Below are 19,717 nucleotides of genomic sequence, written 5' to 3'. Positions count from 1 at the left end.
TGAGCCCCCACTTGGGGGCGCTTTCTCTCTGTCTCTATGTGTCTGTTTTCGGTCTCGGATGGGTTTTGATCTGTACAGGTGCACACACACAAATAGACATCAAAGGGGGCATGAGTCTTTTTTCTAACATGTCCTAGAATGTGAAAATAGCAGATCTACAAGCTCTACAAGCTCAACACATCGCTCTGTGACACATTGAGAGCTTGTAGAGCTTGTAGATCTGCTATTTTCACATTCTAGGACATGTTAGAAAAATGTCTCCCCCTGCCCCTAAAAAAATCCTCTGCACTGCCCTGCTAAACAGCTCCTCTGCGTCTTTGCTCGTTAGTAATCAACACTAGTTGATCTCTTGCTTTTTTGGAGGAGCGGTGGGGGAGCGTGGGAGTTTTGGTGGTGGTCCACGACCACCACCCTTGAGAAGTGTTGGCTGGAGACCAGGCAGGGTAGTGAGAGGACGGACCCCCTTTCAGGGACCACTTCACTTGTCTCTGAATCAACTGGATCGCGTCGTGTGAACTTTATGTAATCGGGCAGTTTTATTGATTGATTTTGTAAGAGTTGATTATCGTGTTCCCACTGCTCTGCTGAGCGAAGCGTTGAGCCCGCGGACCCCCCAGGGACCCCCTTTTGCAAAGGACCGCCTGTTGACAATGGCCTGCTTGGCTGCTTGTGGACCATTACAAAACAATATATTATAGCCTGGATATATGGATTATACAGTAACCTGTGGATACTAATCAACCATCATCATTCTCAGGTATGTTTTAGAAGCATTTATATGGCGAATTGGCGATAATTTTTTTGTGTCTTGAGAGAGAGAGAGAGAGAGAGACAGATCTCTGAATCAGAGACTCTGATAGCACTATTTCTTTATGGGACTGTGTGCTGATTAGGACAGGGGGACCACTGAAACAGACAGTGGTCGTGGACCACCAGCCAGCTAAGAGATGTGCACACACACACACACACACACACACACACACACACACACACACACACACACACACACACAGCTGTTTTTTTCTTCTCTTTTTTTTCGGCTGCCAGCCTTTTGAGCTCAAATGCGTCTTTTGCCAATTAACTGTGGTTGGGGAGATTTATACATTTGTATTGCAATTTGTACATTATTACAGTCTTTTTTTCAAACACACTTACTTTGATGTGTGATATTTTAGGTTCCCTTTAAGATAAAAGGCTCAGAATTTGTCACGAGCAGGGGGAGAATGTAATTAAACATTACATTATATAAAAGCAAATTCTCGGGACTATCGGGCCTGGCGGGGAGCGACATTGGGATTTTCTCGGGACTATCGGGGGAGGCGGGGAATGAGTTAAGGGGGACCCCAGCTACACTAAAGCCGGATGTCCACTGGCGTGGCACCACACCACACCACACCAAACCAAGGAACCAAAAAGACCCAACAGGCCTATAGTACTGTATTTACTGTAATAAAGTTACAAATAGCATATTTATTTAAAGGACAAGGGTTCATATTTTAGGTTGTAATGAGAGAAAAGGAAAGATGAGTTTATTTTAAAATGTTTTCATTTCTTTCTTTCTATCGTTTTTGTGAGTTCAACTATTTTGATTTGCATGCATGTCCCCAGGTTGGGATTGTATTTTTCCCTTATGTTTCTCCCTCCAGTCAACTCAGAAGTCAGAATGTACAATAGCACCCTAACCACCGCTATTGTGGTGAACAGGTTCTGACAAAGCAAAGTTGAACTGATGTACTTGGGCCTGTCCAACCTACGCATCAACAACGCACGTTTATAGTGAACAGGGACGTGCAGAGAATGTTAGAGAGGCAGGGGCTGAGCAGGGGCTGAAATTTCCAAAAGGGCCTTTTTGGTGAAACTATCGAAAATAGCAGACCTTCAAGCTCACAACGTGTCGCGCTGCGATGCGTTGTGCGCTTGGAGGTCGGCTATTTTCGGTGTGTTATACCACACTGAACTAAGCATAATCATAAGCATAATTTCTACACAGAGAGGGCAAAATTTTAACACAATGCTGCATTCAAGTTCAGGAGAGTTTGGACAAGGCAATTCTCTTGAATGCTGCCTTCAGGTATGGCATGGATGGAGAGGAGGCATTTGCATTTCTTTCACCATAGTAAAAACTGCATTCATGGTCTGGAGAGGGCACTTTTTACAGACGGATAAAAGGGCAGGGGCTCAAGCCCCCTTTGATGTCTATGTGTGCACATGCCTGACAGTGAAAGGTAGCAATAATCATCAATCATCCTTCTTGATGGGCTTCATCTCAGGTCTGAGTCATGGGGCTTCAGCTAGAAACCTGCACATAGTTGGTAGCAACGTGAATGCATCAGGGATTAGGTGTTCTCCTGAACCAAGGATGGGTGGGTATGGTTAGCAAGAACAGACTGGTACAGTGCAGAGTCAGAGGTGGCGGGTTCACCAGGGTGTGTCTGTGTGTGTGTAGGGGTGGGCGATACGGTGATAAATATCCTTGAGATGATACAGTATCTCCACCATATGCCTTTTCAGAGATATCATATATATCGTGATACAATGAGGGAGCCTTATACAAACAATCCAGTTGAATTGTTGATACAGAGATTCATTGCAGAATCCATTTAAACCTCCATTTTGGTCTAAATCAGTAGTTCTCAGACTTTACAATGGCATGGTCTCCCCTTAACTCTAACAGAGTTGTGTGTGCGTGCGTGTGTGCGTGTGTGCGTGTGTGCGTGTGTGTGTGTGTGTGTGTGTGTGTGTGTGTGTGTGTGTGTGTGTGCGCGTGCGTGTCTGCGTACCTGCAGTGCTTGCTGTGGGTCGTCGTCCAGCATAACATAGCTCCTTCCCCTCCTCTCTCTGCTGATGTAGTCAAACTGGAGATGAACCACTGGAAGCATCTTCTCTTCACCCTGAGAGAGACAGAGAGACAGAGAGACAGAGAGAGGAGAGAGAGATAGACGGAAGCAGAAAGAGATAGACAAAGACAGGGAGGAGAGACAGACAGAGGGACAAAGAAACAGTAAACAAAGAATAAAACAGTAAAAAATTGACAGTGATAGCCCCGATTGACAAATTTATTTTCGTTCGCTTCTGTCTAAACTACAATATGACGACATTGAGAGGTTCGGGGGGTGTGGGTGCCGTCATCCGTTCGGTGCTGCCGAGATTTTGTCATTCCCCGAACCAAACCAAAATAAATTCGGCTCTAAAAGTGGAGTACAGCTCAACTCATGTTTCTATGACAGTGGTTTTAAAAAATGTTTCATGTCAAGGTCATAAAATAGTGGTTACAGTGGTTAAAATCTAAAGTACGTTCCAGGTCTAAATGGTAGGGGTGTAACGATATAGTAACTGAATCGAGAAATCGTTTTTAATTTGCAATGATCTACCATATCGATATGCAAAAGCAAATATCGTACTGTTTGGCTCTGTATATCGTATAGCATCGTTTTACAATGCAAATAATCAATTGTATGGAAACTAAATATTTGTGCCTTGTATTTAGCAATAAAAGGGTCTAATTACTTTTCCATTCCATAAAGCTACTCCTGGTCTATCGATAAATGTGTGTAATCTCTGTGTTCATGTCAAGGTGTGGGTTTGTCCATGTGTTGTAATTTAATGTCCATGTATTTGCTAGAGAATCACAGTGTTTACTTATTTATATCCATAATAATAGATTGTTCCCTTAAAAAAACATGCACTATTGACACGTTTCACACAGATTTAATTTCTTTGCTAAATAGTAACTATATAGATTTTAAATCATTGAATCGCATCGCCATGAATGAACAAATATCATCCAAGTATCGTATCGTATCGTCAACCATGTAACGTGATGTGTATCGAATCCTTGTTCAAATGTATCGTTACACCCCTACTAAATGGGCTTATCTCTCTCTCTCTAAAAATCATAGGGAAAAAACAAAAACAATTAAGTTGTATCTACAATGAAGTGCTAAGGAAAAAAGCTGTCAAGATAATAAATGATCCCTCTCACCCACTCCATAGGGAGTTTTACTTCCCTCTGGTAGACGCTATAGAACAGCTTGGGCACACCGTAGCCGTAATATATTTTTTAAATTCATTCATTCCAAATGCCATTTAGGCATTGAATGATGTCATGTCTCGTTGATCTGCCTGTTTGTCCTTCTGGTTGCCTTAAGATATTTTGTGTGTAACGGCCGGGCTACACCGAGCCGTTTTGCGTGCGTCAGTGCGTATGCGTGCGTATGTGGGGCGTGCGCGCGTTTTGGATAGATCCAATGTATATCAATTCAGCCGGCTACACCAGGCGTACGGATAGCGCGAACCACGGATACGCATTCCCTAAAAATAGGATCGGTTCTATTCTTTAAGCGCGCGTATGCGTTTTGTACACAGACTATCTGGTCTTCCTCACATATACTCCCTCCTTGGTGTAGCCTGGAGCGTTTACGCATACGCGAGCGTCTTTACGGACAGTACGCGCGTATGCGCGCATTTTTTGGTGTAGTCCGGCTGTAAGTGTTTGTTGCTGTTTATCTGTCATTTTAATGTTGTCTAAATGTATATGAGACAAAAGACACATTTCCAGACTGTGGACAATAAATGAAACTAACTAACTAACTAACTAACTCTCACCCCATGCATCCAGGCAGCCTGCGAGGGCTCCAGGCGGACCAGGCTGCTGAGCTCCAGGCGGCTCCTCTCCAGGCCTCGCTGCATGTCCACCTCCAGCAGGAGGCCCTGTTTGACCCGCAGGAACACCTCCCTCCTGCTGCCGGGACATTTTACATGACCATCCATTGTCACTCAAATAATTAAAGGGGCACTCCACCACTTTTCAACCTATCTTCATATAATAGGTCCTCACTAATGTTCATGATAAAATATCACAATTTTTTTCTACTCAGTTTGGGTCTCATAGGAGAGCTGAGGGTGGGTCAAATCCTACTACCGGTGACATCATCAATGGGAAATGCAAGCTAATAGAAACGGCAGGCTTTCTATTCCTGAAAAAGTTGCAATGTTAAAGTGGAAGCCATTGTTCTCGTGATAATTATTTCAAAAATATTATTTAATTTTTTTTTGTCAAACGATGATGTCACCGGTAGTAGGATTTGACAGCTCTCCTATGAGACCCAGACTGAATAGAAAAAAATTGTGCTATTTTATTATGAACATTAGTGAGGACCTATTATATGAAGACAGGTTGAAAAGTGGTGAACTACTCCTTTAAGCGATTAACGATTTAATTGTGTTTTTTGTCGTTGACAATTACATTTCTGTTTGGCTTGTAGGCTTTGAAGTTGCACATGGTCGATATGACACATAACCTAAATATACAAATAAATGACTGACATATTTGGCAACTTTATACTTAAAAAAATAACACTGATAGTGGAAATAGCCGATCTACAAGCTCACAACGCAATTTTTTAACATGTTTGAAAATATATGATCGTTTTTCAACATGGAAACGATTATGACAAAATAATTGCGATTGTGTGAAATAATTGCGATTAGACCAGTGGTTCTCAACCTTTTTACGCCAAATACCGCCTCAGAAAATATGTGTCTCTCCAAGTACCACCTGATGTTAAAATACAGGTGCGTAGACCTACCCCATCCTATTCAGCTAAGCACAGTTAACACAGGAGGCCAATTTATTCCTTGAATTCATTGATTTTTGTTGCATTCCTAAGCCAATAATTTGATGACTGGGTCATCGGATAGATTTAGCTACTACATTTGTGAACTGAAAACTGATGATATTTCTAACGTGATTAATCTGTTCTCAAATCCTCTATTAATGGCTAGGTGTGCCATCATGCTCATTTCAGCACGTCCTGAAAGCCTATTTCAAGAAGAACTACCTGTAGTATAATAAAGGCTGGGACTTTAACTGATTAATTGCGATTAATTAATTACAGAAAATTAACGCGATTAAAAAAATTAACGCATTTTAATCACACTTAGTTTTTGCACCACAGAACCTTCAGTTCCGGGCATACTGATCATAGCGATGCACCAACCAAGAAGAGATAACAAACGCAAAGGGAGAAGTAGCCGATCAGAGCGCTTTGCTTGGCCCAGTGGATGCTAAATTTAGATTAAAAAAAAAACTCACTCGTTGATTCACTCGTGAGTCGTACAACAAAATGTGTTTTACTTGAAAAAAAATGCTTCTCAGGTCAAATATCGATGTGCGATTAAAATGCGATTAATTAATCACAGAGCCTGTAATTAATTAGATTAAAAAATTGTATCGCATCCCAGCCCTAAGTATAATGTAAATATTTCACCCCACTTGGCACTTATGTATTTTTTTCTTATTTTTGGGAGACTCCTCTGAGTACCACCAGAAGGGGACCCATATATACCACCAGTGGTACACGTAGCACAGGTTGAGAACCACTAGATTAGACGATTATGTAATAGTTGTGACAGGCCTACCTCCCCAGCCTCCCCCCGCCGTCCACCTCCACGTCTGTCAACACCCCGACCAGCAAGGGGTGACAAAGGTCCACTGGGAACGCATGGGTGGAGTAGGTGGAGAAAAGGAACGCATGGGTGGAGTGGGTGGAGAAAAGGAAGAGAACAAGAGAGAAAAGAGCGTCAATACGTCTTCTCGCCTAACCCATTTTTTAACCCGTTCAGAACGGGTGGGTACACATTATTGTGTATCATTATTTTATGCTTTAACTATTGAAAAACAGCAGATATACAAGCTCACAGCGCGGCACCGAGTGCCGCGCTGCGAGCTTGTAGATCTGCTATTTTTGAAAAATCGTGAACATTTGGATTTTGACCCGATTCTATAAGTGTCTTTTGAATCCTTCTAAGGTTTTTTTGGAAAAACCTACGTTTCTATGTCAGCAATCTGGCTATAGCCATCGTCAAAGAAAAGGTCCTTTTCACTTAACTGGAGCTCAGTTAGTCTGTTCTTGAGAGACTACTATGTGTCAGTGGTTCTCAAACTTTTTCATGTGAAGGACCCCCACAATGTATTTGGCCACGGACCCCCATCTCAAAATATCTAGTTCCAGGGACCCCCCAGAGGCAAACATTTGAGTTACAAACGTTCGCTTTGAAAATACATGTATTCAAAGATTTGCACACATTTTCACGACTTTTTCAAAAATAGCAGATCTACAAGCTCGCAGCGCGGCACTCGGTGCCGCGCTGTGAGCTTGTATATCTGCTATTTTTCACTGGTTAAAGCATTCAATAATTCTAGGCCCTAAATGGGTTAACCCCAATTCCAAACTCGGCCAGCCTGCGCTGAATCACGCGTCTTATGTAAGGCTGTCAGAGGATCTCCGGGGCTTTTGAGAGCGAGCTCCTCAAGACACAGAACGGTGAAATGTTATCAGATTTTCCTCTTCACGACTTGAACTTGACACTTGCCCGATACCTTGCCAGTATTCAAAAAACATCTAAAGCTATTCTCGCTCAGGTATGACTATGAGTATGGGATATTTAGTGAAAATAATATTTAATGTATATAAAAATAATATGAAATTTAAAATAACCGGGGGCGCCCGCTGGCCTAGTGGTCAAAGCGCATATCACATACTAGATTCCCGATCCGGACGACCTTTGCCACATGTCATTCCCCATCTCTCCCCATTTCCTGTCAGTCTACTGTCCTATCAAATAAAGGCATTAAAAAGCCCAAAAACAAATCTTTAAAATAAAATAAAATAAATAAATAACCATTTTGATGTACATTTTCTGTAACGTGACTCAATACACATAGCATAAAAGAGAGAAGAAAAAAAGTATACATTGTACAACAAATACAGTCAGTGATTTTACAGACTCTCCTCTCCTCTCACCTCCGAGTTCTTCTTCCTCGTCTTCGTCTCTGGCGTTCCCGCTCTCTGTCCTTGCGCGGCCCTGTGTGTCCAACAACACCTCCGTTCCTGGAGACTCCCCCTCCCCTCGTCCCCGTCCCGCTCCTGGGCCTGTCACCATTAGGACATTTCGAGTGACGATTAATTGTCACTCAAATAATTGCGATTAACAATTTAATTGTGTTTTTGTCGTTGACAATTACATTTCTGTTTGGCTTTTAGGCTTTGAAGTTGCACATGGTCGATATGACACCAAATATACAAAGAAATTACTGACATATTTCCACAATTTTTTACTTTCTTTTTATTATATGAAAAATGATCTTTTTTTATTATTTATTATTTTTATCCCACGATTTTGTAACCCGTTTTTCACCCAGTGCCAATTGCCTATGTAATCCTGGGCTCTGCTCTCCCTCTGCCGCGCCTGGGGAGACAACGGACTGACCTCATGCTTCCTTCTATGCATGAGGAGTCCAAGTTGCTTCTTTTCACCTGACAGTGGAGATTTCCCTGGTTTGGACGTAGCGCATGGAAGGAACACATTATTCCAACCAGTTCCTTTCCCCTCCATCAGGCGCTCCGGCTGGCCAGGGGGAGGCATTATAGAGACCAGGATTACTGCATGTTTTTGTGAGGGTATACTATCAACCCTAGGAGACACGGGGAGAACATGCAAACTCCACACAGAAAGGCCCTATCGCCAACCCCACCTAGGGTGTGGGCGCTGATGACGCGGAGGGAGGAACACGCCCCCAGTGCCCACAGCGTCCCAGGACCTTCTAGCTGTGAGGCGAAGCGTTAACCACTGCGCCATCGTGTCCCCATGAAAAATGTTCAACATGGAAACGATTATGACAATTATGAAAAATAATCACGCTTATGTCAAATATCTGCGATCAGACGATTATGTACTAATTGTGCCAGAGGCCTTACCCGTCCCCAGGCTGTCCAGCGCGCTGCTGTCCAGGGTGGACTCGGTGTGGCCCTGTGTGGCCCACTGCAGGGTGGACTCTGTCTCCTGGTCCGCGTCCCCCCCGTCCGACCAGGGCTCCTCCAGCCTGGGCTCCGAGGACAGCAGCGGCGGGGGGAGGAGCTCCGGGACCTCCATAGATAGATATTGGGGATGGGACGATATGAAAATGTCAATATCACGTTTATTGTGACAAAATAAATTGCGATTTATGACATTATCGCGATAATCAAAATACATTATCCTGGGGCGGAACATTTGCCAAAAAATAGCAGATCTATAAGCTCATATAGATCTGCTATTTTTTGGCAAAGACATCAACATGGACAGATCCATGTTGATGACATGACTCTAGACATACTGTGTACCGCTTTGCGTGATTTTAGGGCAACATTTGTAGGAGCAGTGTCCAAAAATGTGGTTTGCAAGAATCGGTCTCATGGTGGCGCTAGTAAAGGGCCATGTGAGAGTTTGTGGTTTGGCAGCCAAGGAGTGTGTGTGCAACTTTGGCATGGATAGGGGCAACGGTGGCGGAGATATGAGTAGGGCAAAAGTGTGACGTGACGACAGCCGGTGGAGGTTTTGATAGTAACTGCGACCTGAAGGTCGCAATAATTAGGCATATATGATATAATGTATAATGATTGTGATAGGCCCACCTCCAGGGTCCCCGGGCCGGCGGCGTGCGGGCTGTGGCCGTTGGTGAGGGGTGGAGGGGGGCAGACTGACGGCCCCTCCAGGTGAGTCTGGTACCGGAGCCAGTCCTCGCCCAGCTGCTCCCTGAAGCTGTCCATGCGTTCGATCTCCTTCTTGTGTGGGAGGACGATGTCTGGGAAGACAGGCGTACGTTAACACTTTTAGCTTTTCACGATTATTTTGACATTTAAACCACATTAAACCTGGCCTCTCTATTTTGGGCAAATATATTTTTTTTATTTTAATAAACAAATGACAGGCATCAAGGGAGGGGGAGTAGGACTGAGTTACTAGGGCCCAAGGTGGAGGAGGCCTTAATTATTTTATACTTTAGCTATTGAAAAATGGCAGATTTACAAGCTCACAGCGCGGCACCGAGTGCCGCGCTGCGAGCTTGTAGAACTGTTATTTTTGAAAAGTCGTGAAAATGTAGGCAAATCTTTGAATATATGTATTTTTTAAGCGAACATTTGCAACTCAAATTTAGCTTCTGGGAGGGGTCACTGGAACTAAATATTTTGAGATGGAGGTCTGTGGCCAAATACATATCGTTTTGGGGGTCCTTCACATGAAAATCTTTGAGCACCACTGACATACAGTAGAAACATGGGTTTTTCAAAAAACCTTAGAAGGATTTGAAATATTCAAAGACTTGCACAAAATAATGTTCAACATTTTTCAAGAATAGCAGATCTACAAGCTGCACTCGGTGCCACGCTGTGAGCTTGTAGATCTGCTATTTTTCAATAGTTAAAGTACCCAGGGCCCAGAATTTGGTGCGACACCCCTGTTCATGCGTGTGCACAACAGACAGAAAAACGAAGAAATAAATGCAGTGTGGATGCTGTAGGCGGCACAGAGACGTCACTTACCGCATGTCGTGCTGCGCATTCTGGGTTCGTAATCGGTGTCACTGGGCTCAGAAATGCTGGCTCGCCTCACCTTCACCTTACTCTGAAAAGATGCAAGGATCACATTTCAACGCCTCAGTTATGTCTCTGATGAGAAAAATGATCTCTGTAGTGTGGGTGTTGGAAATGATAATTCCACACATTCACAATGTGTAATGATGTGTTGAGTTGTGAGCTTTTTTGAAATTGTTTTAAATAATTTTTATCCCACGATTTTGTAACCCATTTTCACCCAGTGCCAATTGCCTATGTAATCCTGGGCTCTGCTCTGCCGCGCCTGGGGAGACAACGGACTGACCTCATGCTTCCTTCTATGCATGAGGAGTCCAAGTTGCTTCTTTTCACCTGACAGTGGGGATTTCCCCGGGATGGACGTAGCGCGTGGAAGGAACACGTTATTCCAACCAGTTCCTTTCCCCTCCATCAGGCGCCCCCGGCTGGCCAGGGGGAGGCATTATTGAGACCAGAATTACTGCATGTTCTTGTGAGGGTATCTACCCTAGGGGCCACAGGGAGAACATGCAAACTCCACACAGAAAGGCCCTATCGCCAACCCCACCTAGGCTGATGATGCAGAGGGAGGAACACGCCCCCAGTGCCCACAGCGTCCCCCGGCAGGAATCGAACCCAGGACCTTCTAGCTGTGAGGCGAAGCGCTAACCACTGCGCCAGCGTGCCCCCGAGCTTGTAGATCTTTTTGAAATAAAACTAAATTCAACATTTCCCAAAAGGAAATGCATGTATGGCCCGGACCGCTAGCCTTACGGTCCGGGCACAGAGGCTGCAATGCAACGACCTTTGCTGCGTGTCACTCCCCATCTCTCTCTCCCTATTTCCCGTCTATCTGCTATATACTATCAAGTATCAATAAAGGCAGAGAAATCCCCAAACATATCTGAATTTTTTTATAAATGCATGTATTAAATTCAATCTGACCAGAAGCAAGGATAAAAAAAAATAGCCCCACCAACGTTAAAACGGGTCAACATTACCAGAGGGGGGATACCAAAGCAGAAGCATGCATCCCACCACCACACTGTACCTGCTGCAAATCGAATCGTTTCCTAAATTCCTATTTATCAATTGTACATGCATGCAGGGACGTAAACTGATTAATTTATATGAATTAATTACAGAAAAACGTAGGAGACTAAAACAAGTGCGCATTTTAATCGCACAAAATTATTGTGATGGGGCGCCCGCTGGCCTAGTGGTCTAGGCGGATACCACATACTAGGCTATGATGCCTGCTGGCGTCGCCGGTTCGATTCCCGATCCGGACGACCTTTGCCACATGTCATTCCCCATCTCTCTCCCCATTTCCTGTCAGTCTACTACTGTGTCCTATCAAATAAAGGCATAAAAAGCCCAAAAACAAATCTTAAAAAAAAAATAATAATAACAATTGTGATTATGTCAAAAAATTGCGATTAGACCAGGGGTCTTCAACGTTTTCAGGCCAAGGACCCCTTAGTTGAGAGAGAGATGAAGCAGGGACCCCCATAACCTGTTCATAGATGCCATATAGTTTCATTGTTTGACAGCACGATCATCAGTGTATTTTGGATTCATGTCAATTTGTGTTTTCAGATATTTAACCACTTGAACCGTCAATACTTAATAAACTTGACCTTTCACTCTGTACTTAGTCTGCTCTTTTTCCCCTCTACACCAAAGGTCTTTGCCGAAAATAGACGATCTACAAGCTCAAAACGCCTCGCGCTGCGAGGCGTTGTGAGCTTGTAGATCTGCTATTTTTGGCTACAATTTTCAGAATATGGACACTAGGGTTCAAGTTCTTAATATAAAAAGGATTGGACCCCCTGTAGTAACTCTGAGGACCCCCTAGGGGTCCCGGACCCCCTGTTGAAGACCCCTGGATCAGATGATTATGTAATAATTGTGACAGTCCTACCCTGGATTTCCTCTTGCGGATACGCGTGATGCCCACCTCCCCGACGGACACGCTGTCGCTCAGCTCCCCGGCGCCGCTGGAGACGTCCGGGTTGCTCCGCTCGGCCACCGGGGGCGGGGGGACCGGGGGAGAGGTCTGCGCTTGGCCAATCAGCTGCCCCCGTTTGGGCAGAACCTGTGGAAGGGGAGTGGCCTGGTGTCATTCACACTAGTGGTTCTCAAAGTGGAGTCTGGTCTCCATGCTAAACCAACTAATATGGAATCACAATTTTTAATATATTTATTTTAAGAATTTAACAACACATATGGGGTTCCTTACCACAGTGTTTCTCAACCACTGTGCCTGGGGACCTTCGGTGTGCCCCTGAGAAGGGTCAAGTGTGCCCCTTGAAACTGCTTGAAAGCCAGTATTGTATTTATCATTTTAAAAATGATTTAAACTAGTGAAAACAGCCGATCTACAAGCACACAACGCCTCGCGGTGCGAGGAGTTGTGTGCTTGTACATCTGCTGTTTTCACTACTGTTGTGTGACGGCCTTGTATGATGAAGCAGGGCTTTACTTTGCGAAGAAACTTACAAATTTTTAATTTGGAGATACAAGGTTTCTTGCCGACAGCGACGACATTTACACCCCCGTATTACGTTGGTGTGCCCATGGATTCTTGGGACATGAAAAGTGTGCCCATGCAGAAAAAAGGTTGAGAAACACTGCCTTAGCACACAATGTTTTCAGATAGGGGTCCGCAAAAACATAAGTCCATGGGCCATACGAGATGTCGGTATCCAAAAGGTGGCAAAGGTACATTATATTTTGGTATAAAATTTAACTTTCTGAGACACAGCTAAATTGGTGTTATCAGCCGCTAGAGTTGGTGTCCCATTAACTTTACAGGAAAAAAATGCAAAAAATTAATCTGCTTCAAGTAGCATAATATGAGATGTCAAACTAGTTTGTTTTTTCATGATTCTGAATCCATTGCAAGCATCTGTTTTGCACAAAAACATTCCTTGGGCTAAAACACCCCCACAAAAGTGTGAAAAGTGATGACTCATCACTTTTCATCACTTAAACCATAGTCTTCTGGGGCCCACAGAATGTTTTTCGTGCAAAACAGATGCTTGCAATGAATTCAGAATCATGAAAAACCCCTAGTTTGACCCCTCATATGCTACTTAAAGCAGATTAATCTTTTGCATTTTTTTCCTGTATCCACCTGTTCCCGCAAGACTTTACTGTAGCATTATCTGTGGGACACTTCCGGTTAACAGCAGACATACAAGCTCACGTCGCGTCGCAGATGCAACCATTGTGAGCTTGTAGATCACACTCGGCTGCGGCGCCGGAAATGCCACTCGCCTTCTGCGCAATGCACGATGGGATGTTGGAAAGTTGTGGATAGTAAAGCTAATGGGACACCAACTCTAGCGGCTGATAACACCAATTTAGCTGTGTCTCAGACAGGGTTATCATACCAAAATATAATGTACAGATATGGAGCTTTTCAAAAATGAATGGTAACCTTTGCCACTTTCGGATACAGACATCTCGTATGGCCCATGGACTAAATCATTTAGGGGTCCTTGGTATAAAAATGTTTGAGAATCAGTGATTCACAATACCAAAACAGAGTTGGACTCCGAGATGTACATGTTCAAAGATATCCAGTGAGGCAGAAACATGATAACACAGTATCATGTATAGATTATACTAGAATCAGCTATAAATCTGCTCTTTACAAATTAAAACAAATTGCTGGGTATATGATACCAGGCAAGAGAGTTGGGGCAAAATGTTGACTGAAATACTCACGGACAGCTCTGATGATGAGAGTAGAACTCCGTCAAGTTTAACCTGTAAAAGATAAAAGTATTATGCAGGACAATAAGTTGAAGATTTACAGTTGTGCTCGAAATTATTCAACCCCCCCTGACAAATTTGACAAAACTTAGAACTTGTCAACTATGCTCAAAACTCTACTTTTTGGAACATTCAGTGTCTGTCTTTACAATTGTTTTATATCCTTTTTCTTTTTTTTTACAAAGCAATAATCTCTTTTCTTTTCTGACCATTCCTTAAACTTAGCCATGTTTCTAACTGCTCTAATCACAGTCAACAAACTTCTAGTCAGGCCAGATTGCACATCTGATGCAACTATTTAAGCCCTTGATTAGTAGATTGCAGTTGATTAAAGATGTTTTCAGGTATAAATAAGAGTTGAATAATTTAAAGTGAAAGTGGCGTTGAAAGTGGCATTTAGCATTGAATTTGAAAAAAAGAAAAGAAAAAAGAAATGTTACTTTTGAGCTATTTACATTGTTCTTGTATGATGTATTTATTTCATTCAGTTGTCAGTTTGTGAATATAGCCAATAAACCATAATTGCATAATTTTAAGGTCGAATAATTTTGAGCACAACCGTATGTATTGTGTTTTATTTTATTTTTTGTCAATACAAGGTTCCCACACATTTTTAACATTTAATTTCCAAAACTTTTCCAGAATATTTAACCCAATTTCCAGGACTATATAAGAATAATTCAGCTCAATAACAGGTCGCTTACTCCTATGCACAATGCCCAAAGACAGGTAGTGTATGCCAGTGGTTCTCAACCTTTTCAGGCCATGACCCCCGAAATAATCTTGTTTTAACTGGGGTGGGGACCCGGCACCCTGACGAGCACTAAGAGTTGAGGAATTTTGTATAACACAGTTCTATTGTGAAAATAGCCAATCTACATGCTTACAACGCCTCGCAACGCGAGGCGTTGTGAGCATGTAGATCTGCTATTTTCACAATTTCTGCCTCTAATATTTGACAATTTGGCAAATGTTTAATTTGTCATTTCAGAGGTATTAACAAAATTAATAACCAAAGACAACGCATAGCTATTTTTTCCAGGACCTTCCAGGACCCTTGATCAATTCCAAAACTTTTCCAGTACTGGAAAAATATTTGTCCAATTTCAAAATATTTCCAGGAATTTCATGACCGTGGGAACCCTGTCAATAGAACTACGCTGTGTTTATCCCATTTAGGCCTGAACACATTATGACGCAATATTTTATGCTTTAAATATAAAAAAATAGCAGATATACAAGCTCACAGCGCGGCACCGAGTGCCGCGCTGCGAGCTTGTAGATCTGCTATTTTTGAAAAATCGTGAAAATTTGAATTTTGACCCGATTCTATAAGTGTCTTTTGAGACTAAGACTAAGATTTTTTGAAAAAAACAATGTTTCTATGTCAGCAGTCTGGCCAGCCATCGTCAAAGAAAAGGTCCTTTTCACTTCACTGGAGCTCAGTTAGTCTGTTCTCGAGAGACTACTATGTCAGTGGTTCTCATAATCTTTCATGTGAAGGACCCCCAAAATGATATTTATTTGGCCACGGACCCCCATCTCAAAATATCTAGCTCCAGGGACCACCCAGGAGCAAAATTTGAGTTACAAACATTCGCTTTGAAAATACATATATTCAAAGATTTGCACACATTTTCACGACTTTTTCAAAAATAGCAGATCTACAAGCTCGCAGCGCGGCACTCGGTGCCGCGCTGTGAGCTTGTATATCTGCTATTTTTCACTGGTTAAAGCAGTCAATAATTCTAGGCCTAAATGGGTTATTATACAACAACGGAAGTAGCAGGGCTGCAACCTACAGTGTTCACGGCTGAGCCAAAAAATTCCAAGCATCAACCTCAATTCACATTGTTATCTTGCATCATGTAGGAAACGTAATTCAGGGAAGTGATATGGCTCGAGGCAAGCTTTCAAAATTCGCCCAGTTTCATCCAGTGTTGGGAAAGTTCACTTTCAACATGAACTAGTTCAAGTTCAAGTTCAAAACTTCTAAAATGAACTAGTTCGTGTCATAGTTCATAATTCCACATTTTGAACTAAAGTTCACGGTTCCCCAAAATGAACTAACTTAGTTATTTTTTGTTATTTTTGTAACCATACATTCTTTTATACTTTTGGTTATACAAATGTATTTTTTTTTTTAGACGTTGCTGCAAGTTATTATTTGTCAAAATTATTGACACAGCCCATATAAAACCACACACAGCAATCATTTCATCCGATTTGCAATGTTTAGGTGCCCAGTGCCCTGTCTTCCTGCACCCTTATTGTGAAGGCAGAAGTTTCTAACAGTCGCACATCTGCATGTTTCCGCGTTGGTTAAAATAGCTGATCTACAGGCTCACGTTGTCTCGTGGATGCGACGTGTTGTGAGCTTGCAGATCAGCTATTTTTGGCAAGCAACACACGTCAGAATGAACGCGTTCGACAACCAAGCGTTCAAACGGAAACAAAGAACGTTCAGTTCACGTTCGCCCAAACTATGAACGTGTTCATGAACGATTGTTCATTGGACGCGTTCGGGTACAACACTGGTTTCATCCTTCTACACTGAATAGTTAAGCTGTTATGGATGACAATTTCTTAATCTTAATTAATTAATTAATTCATTTTGACCCAAAACTGCACCTAATGTCAGATCCTGAGTTAGAGATGTACTAGATCAAGCCTTGTGTTGTGATTTGATGATGATACAGTGTATTGAGTCACTGCAGACAGAGTGAAAAAACAGTCTCATTACAATAGTTTTTCAATAATCTGCTGCTTATCTAATAAGTAGTAGAAATAGTTATAGTAGCAGTATTGGCAGTAGCTGTATATTTACTCTGAAGTACACAACCTTTAATAAGTAGTAGTAATAGTTATAATAGCAGTATTAGCAGTAGGGCTGTCACGTTTATGACATTTTACATGACGATTAATTGTCACTCAAATAATTGCGATTAACAGTCTAATTGTGTTTTTGTCGTTGACAATTACCTTTCTGTTTGGCTTTTAGGCTTTGAAGTTGCACATGGCAGATATATGACACATGACCTAAATATACAAAGAAATTACTGACATATTTGACAACTTTACTGAAAAAAGAACATTGATAGTGGAAATAGCCGATCTACAAGCTCACAACGCGTCGCATCGCGACGCGTTGTGAGCTTGTAGATCTGCTATTTCCACTATTTTTGACTTTTTAAAATTTATGAAACGTTTTCAACATTATGACGATTATGTCAAATAATTGAGATTAGACGATTATGTAATAATCGTGACGGCCCTAATTGGCAGTAGGCCGCTCGCTCGCTCACTCTGAGGTAGGCGGCCTTGGGGGACAGGTGTCGGACTGTACATTTCCGATGGTTCTTCTGGAAGTACAGCGGGTTTCCCTCAAGGTTCAGCTGGAAGACAGATAGATAGATACCTTTAGTATCCCAAGGGGGAAAATCAGTTGCCCAGAGGCAGCATAGCAGTATAAGCTGGTTATTTACAAAGTTACAGAGAAGTAAAAAAAGAAGAAAAAAGATTACAAAAATAAATTAAAAAAAAACAAGAACAGAGTACAGTAAGAGCAGGGTACGCCAAGAAAGGGAACGAATAATATATATAAATATATACATAAAGTGTCCTTAGGCACAACTATCAATATAGTACAGTGCCCCCAAATCAAAGTGACCATAACAGCCAATGCTAGTTAGTTAGTGCAACAAATATCTCACCATCACGTCAAACACAAGCAATAATACTCAAAACTACTAACACAACCTAATAGTGCAGAGTGTCCAAAGGTCAGTGCGATATAAAAAACAACTAGAAAAAGAAAGAAACACGAGAGGGTGACGCAGCAAGACGCACAAGAGCACCCTCCCTGGAAGGTCCTTAGAGGTCAGAGTCAGTGCAACTAAAGTTCCAGTAAGAAAGACAACGCAAATGTGACATAAACACACACACCCTGTGTAGCTACGGTAACTGTACAATATCAGCGGTCTTATGGGAGCGTCGGAGACAAAGGGACCCGTCGGAAAAGCACATGTGCATCCTATAAGTCAGAAAAGCAACATGTACGGGTGTGTGATATCACACCCATACATTGAGCGTTTACAAACACAGTACACGTGCAAGGGGCGATGTCAGTATAGTGTTCTATATCCATTATGCATCACACCGCCTTTATTTTCCCTAGAGATAGCAGGTGGAAGGTAATTATACTTGTATCAATGCATCTTAGTCGCTGACAGTTTTTCATTGTGTGTTTGTTGGGATTAAGGTTGGGGAAAGTGATATGGAATGAATTTACGTCAATGCAATTGACCCTATTCACGGCCCGCCCACGCACGCGCACTCAGCAAATTTCTCAGCAACTTCCTGGTGCTGACGTCAGCTTTGAAGGGTAAATTAATACAGAAATTGCTGGACTTAAAGCCAACAAATCATTATTTCGAACGGTAAAGTAAATTATAACGCCTTGTGCCTTTTACTATCTTGTGTTCTTGATCATGCTAGCCGTATTTTATCTGTACTATTCGGAAATGGCATTAAATTTGCGATTTCTGTGTCAACTCTATAGGCTTTTAGTAGGGTTTTCTCCTTCAACCGTGATGTCAGCACCAGGAAGTTGCGTAACGTGAATTCGGTCAATGACGCCAAAGGTTTGCAAAACCAGTGTGTGTGTGTGTGTGTGTGTGTGTGTGTGTGTGTGTGTGTGTGTGTGTGTGTGTGTGGGCATGAGAGAATAGTGGATTTGATATCAAAAATATCTCTTCCATCTTCAGGTCCTCCATTATGCTATATAAGCATTCTACTGTGAAGCCGAGCATGTTTAGCCTGTGTAACGATGATTCTGTGTTCTCTAACATATCAGCTAACACCCCTGATGTCATTGTTGTTAAACCCATAGGGAGGTGTTTATTCTCGAGTTCGGCTGTACCTTTGATTACTGCTTAGAGGAAGCTTTCTTAACCAAAGTGTTAAAATATCCTGAGCTAGAACAGACCACCGCACAGCTAGGCTACAGATGTAAACATTTGGTTTTTATCTTTGGGAGCCTAGGGCACGTGCACAAGTTGGTTGTGAGGGGCCTTCAAATGGCCGGCCTCTCCAAAAGGAGGGCCAAACAGTTAGCAAGGTACTGCTCTGAATCAGCTATTATAGGAAGTCGCTCCATTTGGAGGAGGCGTTGTTATCTTTACCCATGATTGTTGTCTGCTGACATCTATGCCAACAGTATGAGTATTGTATGTAACAATGTTCTGCCCTACATGCACTTTGTAAATGGCTGTTTTCTTAATTATCTGACTGTACTGATATTGTTTATGTCAGGGGTCTTCAGGGGGTCCTCAGAGTTACTACAGGGGGTCCTCCAAATCTTTATGTGACTTTTTTCTCTTTTTTTATATTAATCACTTGAACCCTAGCGTCCATATTCTGAGGACTTTAGCCAAAAATAGCAGATCTACAAGCTCACAACGCCTCGCGCTGCGAGGCGTTGTGAGCTTGTAGATTGGCTATTTTTGGCAAAGGGCTTTTAGTCCAGTCATTTTAGGCCA

At 42.4% G+C, this 19,717-nt stretch overlaps 1 protein-coding gene across 1 annotated transcript in view; it reads right to left on the bottom strand.

Annotated features, from left to right (window-relative positions):
* stk11ip (serine/threonine kinase 11 interacting protein) overlaps positions 1-19,717 on the bottom strand; it is a 117,419-nt gene that overhangs the window by 79,843 nt on the left and 17,859 nt on the right. Inside the window, exons 10-19 of the mRNA XM_080720561.1 lie at positions 17,483-17,572; positions 14,130-14,171; positions 12,319-12,492; positions 10,365-10,446; positions 9,327-9,625; positions 8,760-8,928; positions 7,806-7,934; positions 6,421-6,493; positions 4,606-4,738; positions 2,781-2,891 (exon numbers count right to left, since the gene is read on the bottom strand). Coding sequence (XP_080576687.1) covers positions 2,781-2,891; positions 4,606-4,738; positions 6,421-6,493; positions 7,806-7,934; positions 8,760-8,928; positions 9,327-9,625; positions 10,365-10,446; positions 12,319-12,492; positions 14,130-14,171; positions 17,483-17,572 — 1,302 coding nt within the window. The remainder of the gene's footprint in view (positions 1-2,780; positions 2,892-4,605; positions 4,739-6,420; positions 6,494-7,805; positions 7,935-8,759; positions 8,929-9,326; positions 9,626-10,364; positions 10,447-12,318; positions 12,493-14,129; positions 14,172-17,482; positions 17,573-19,717) is intronic.

Source organism: Nannobrachium achirus (assembly GCF_963921795.1).
Source record: "Nannobrachium achirus genome assembly, chromosome: 24".
In the NCBI taxonomy this organism is placed as follows: domain Eukaryota; kingdom Metazoa; phylum Chordata; class Actinopteri; order Myctophiformes; family Myctophidae; genus Nannobrachium; species Nannobrachium achirus.
This window is presented reverse-complemented; position numbering and strand designations above follow the sequence as displayed.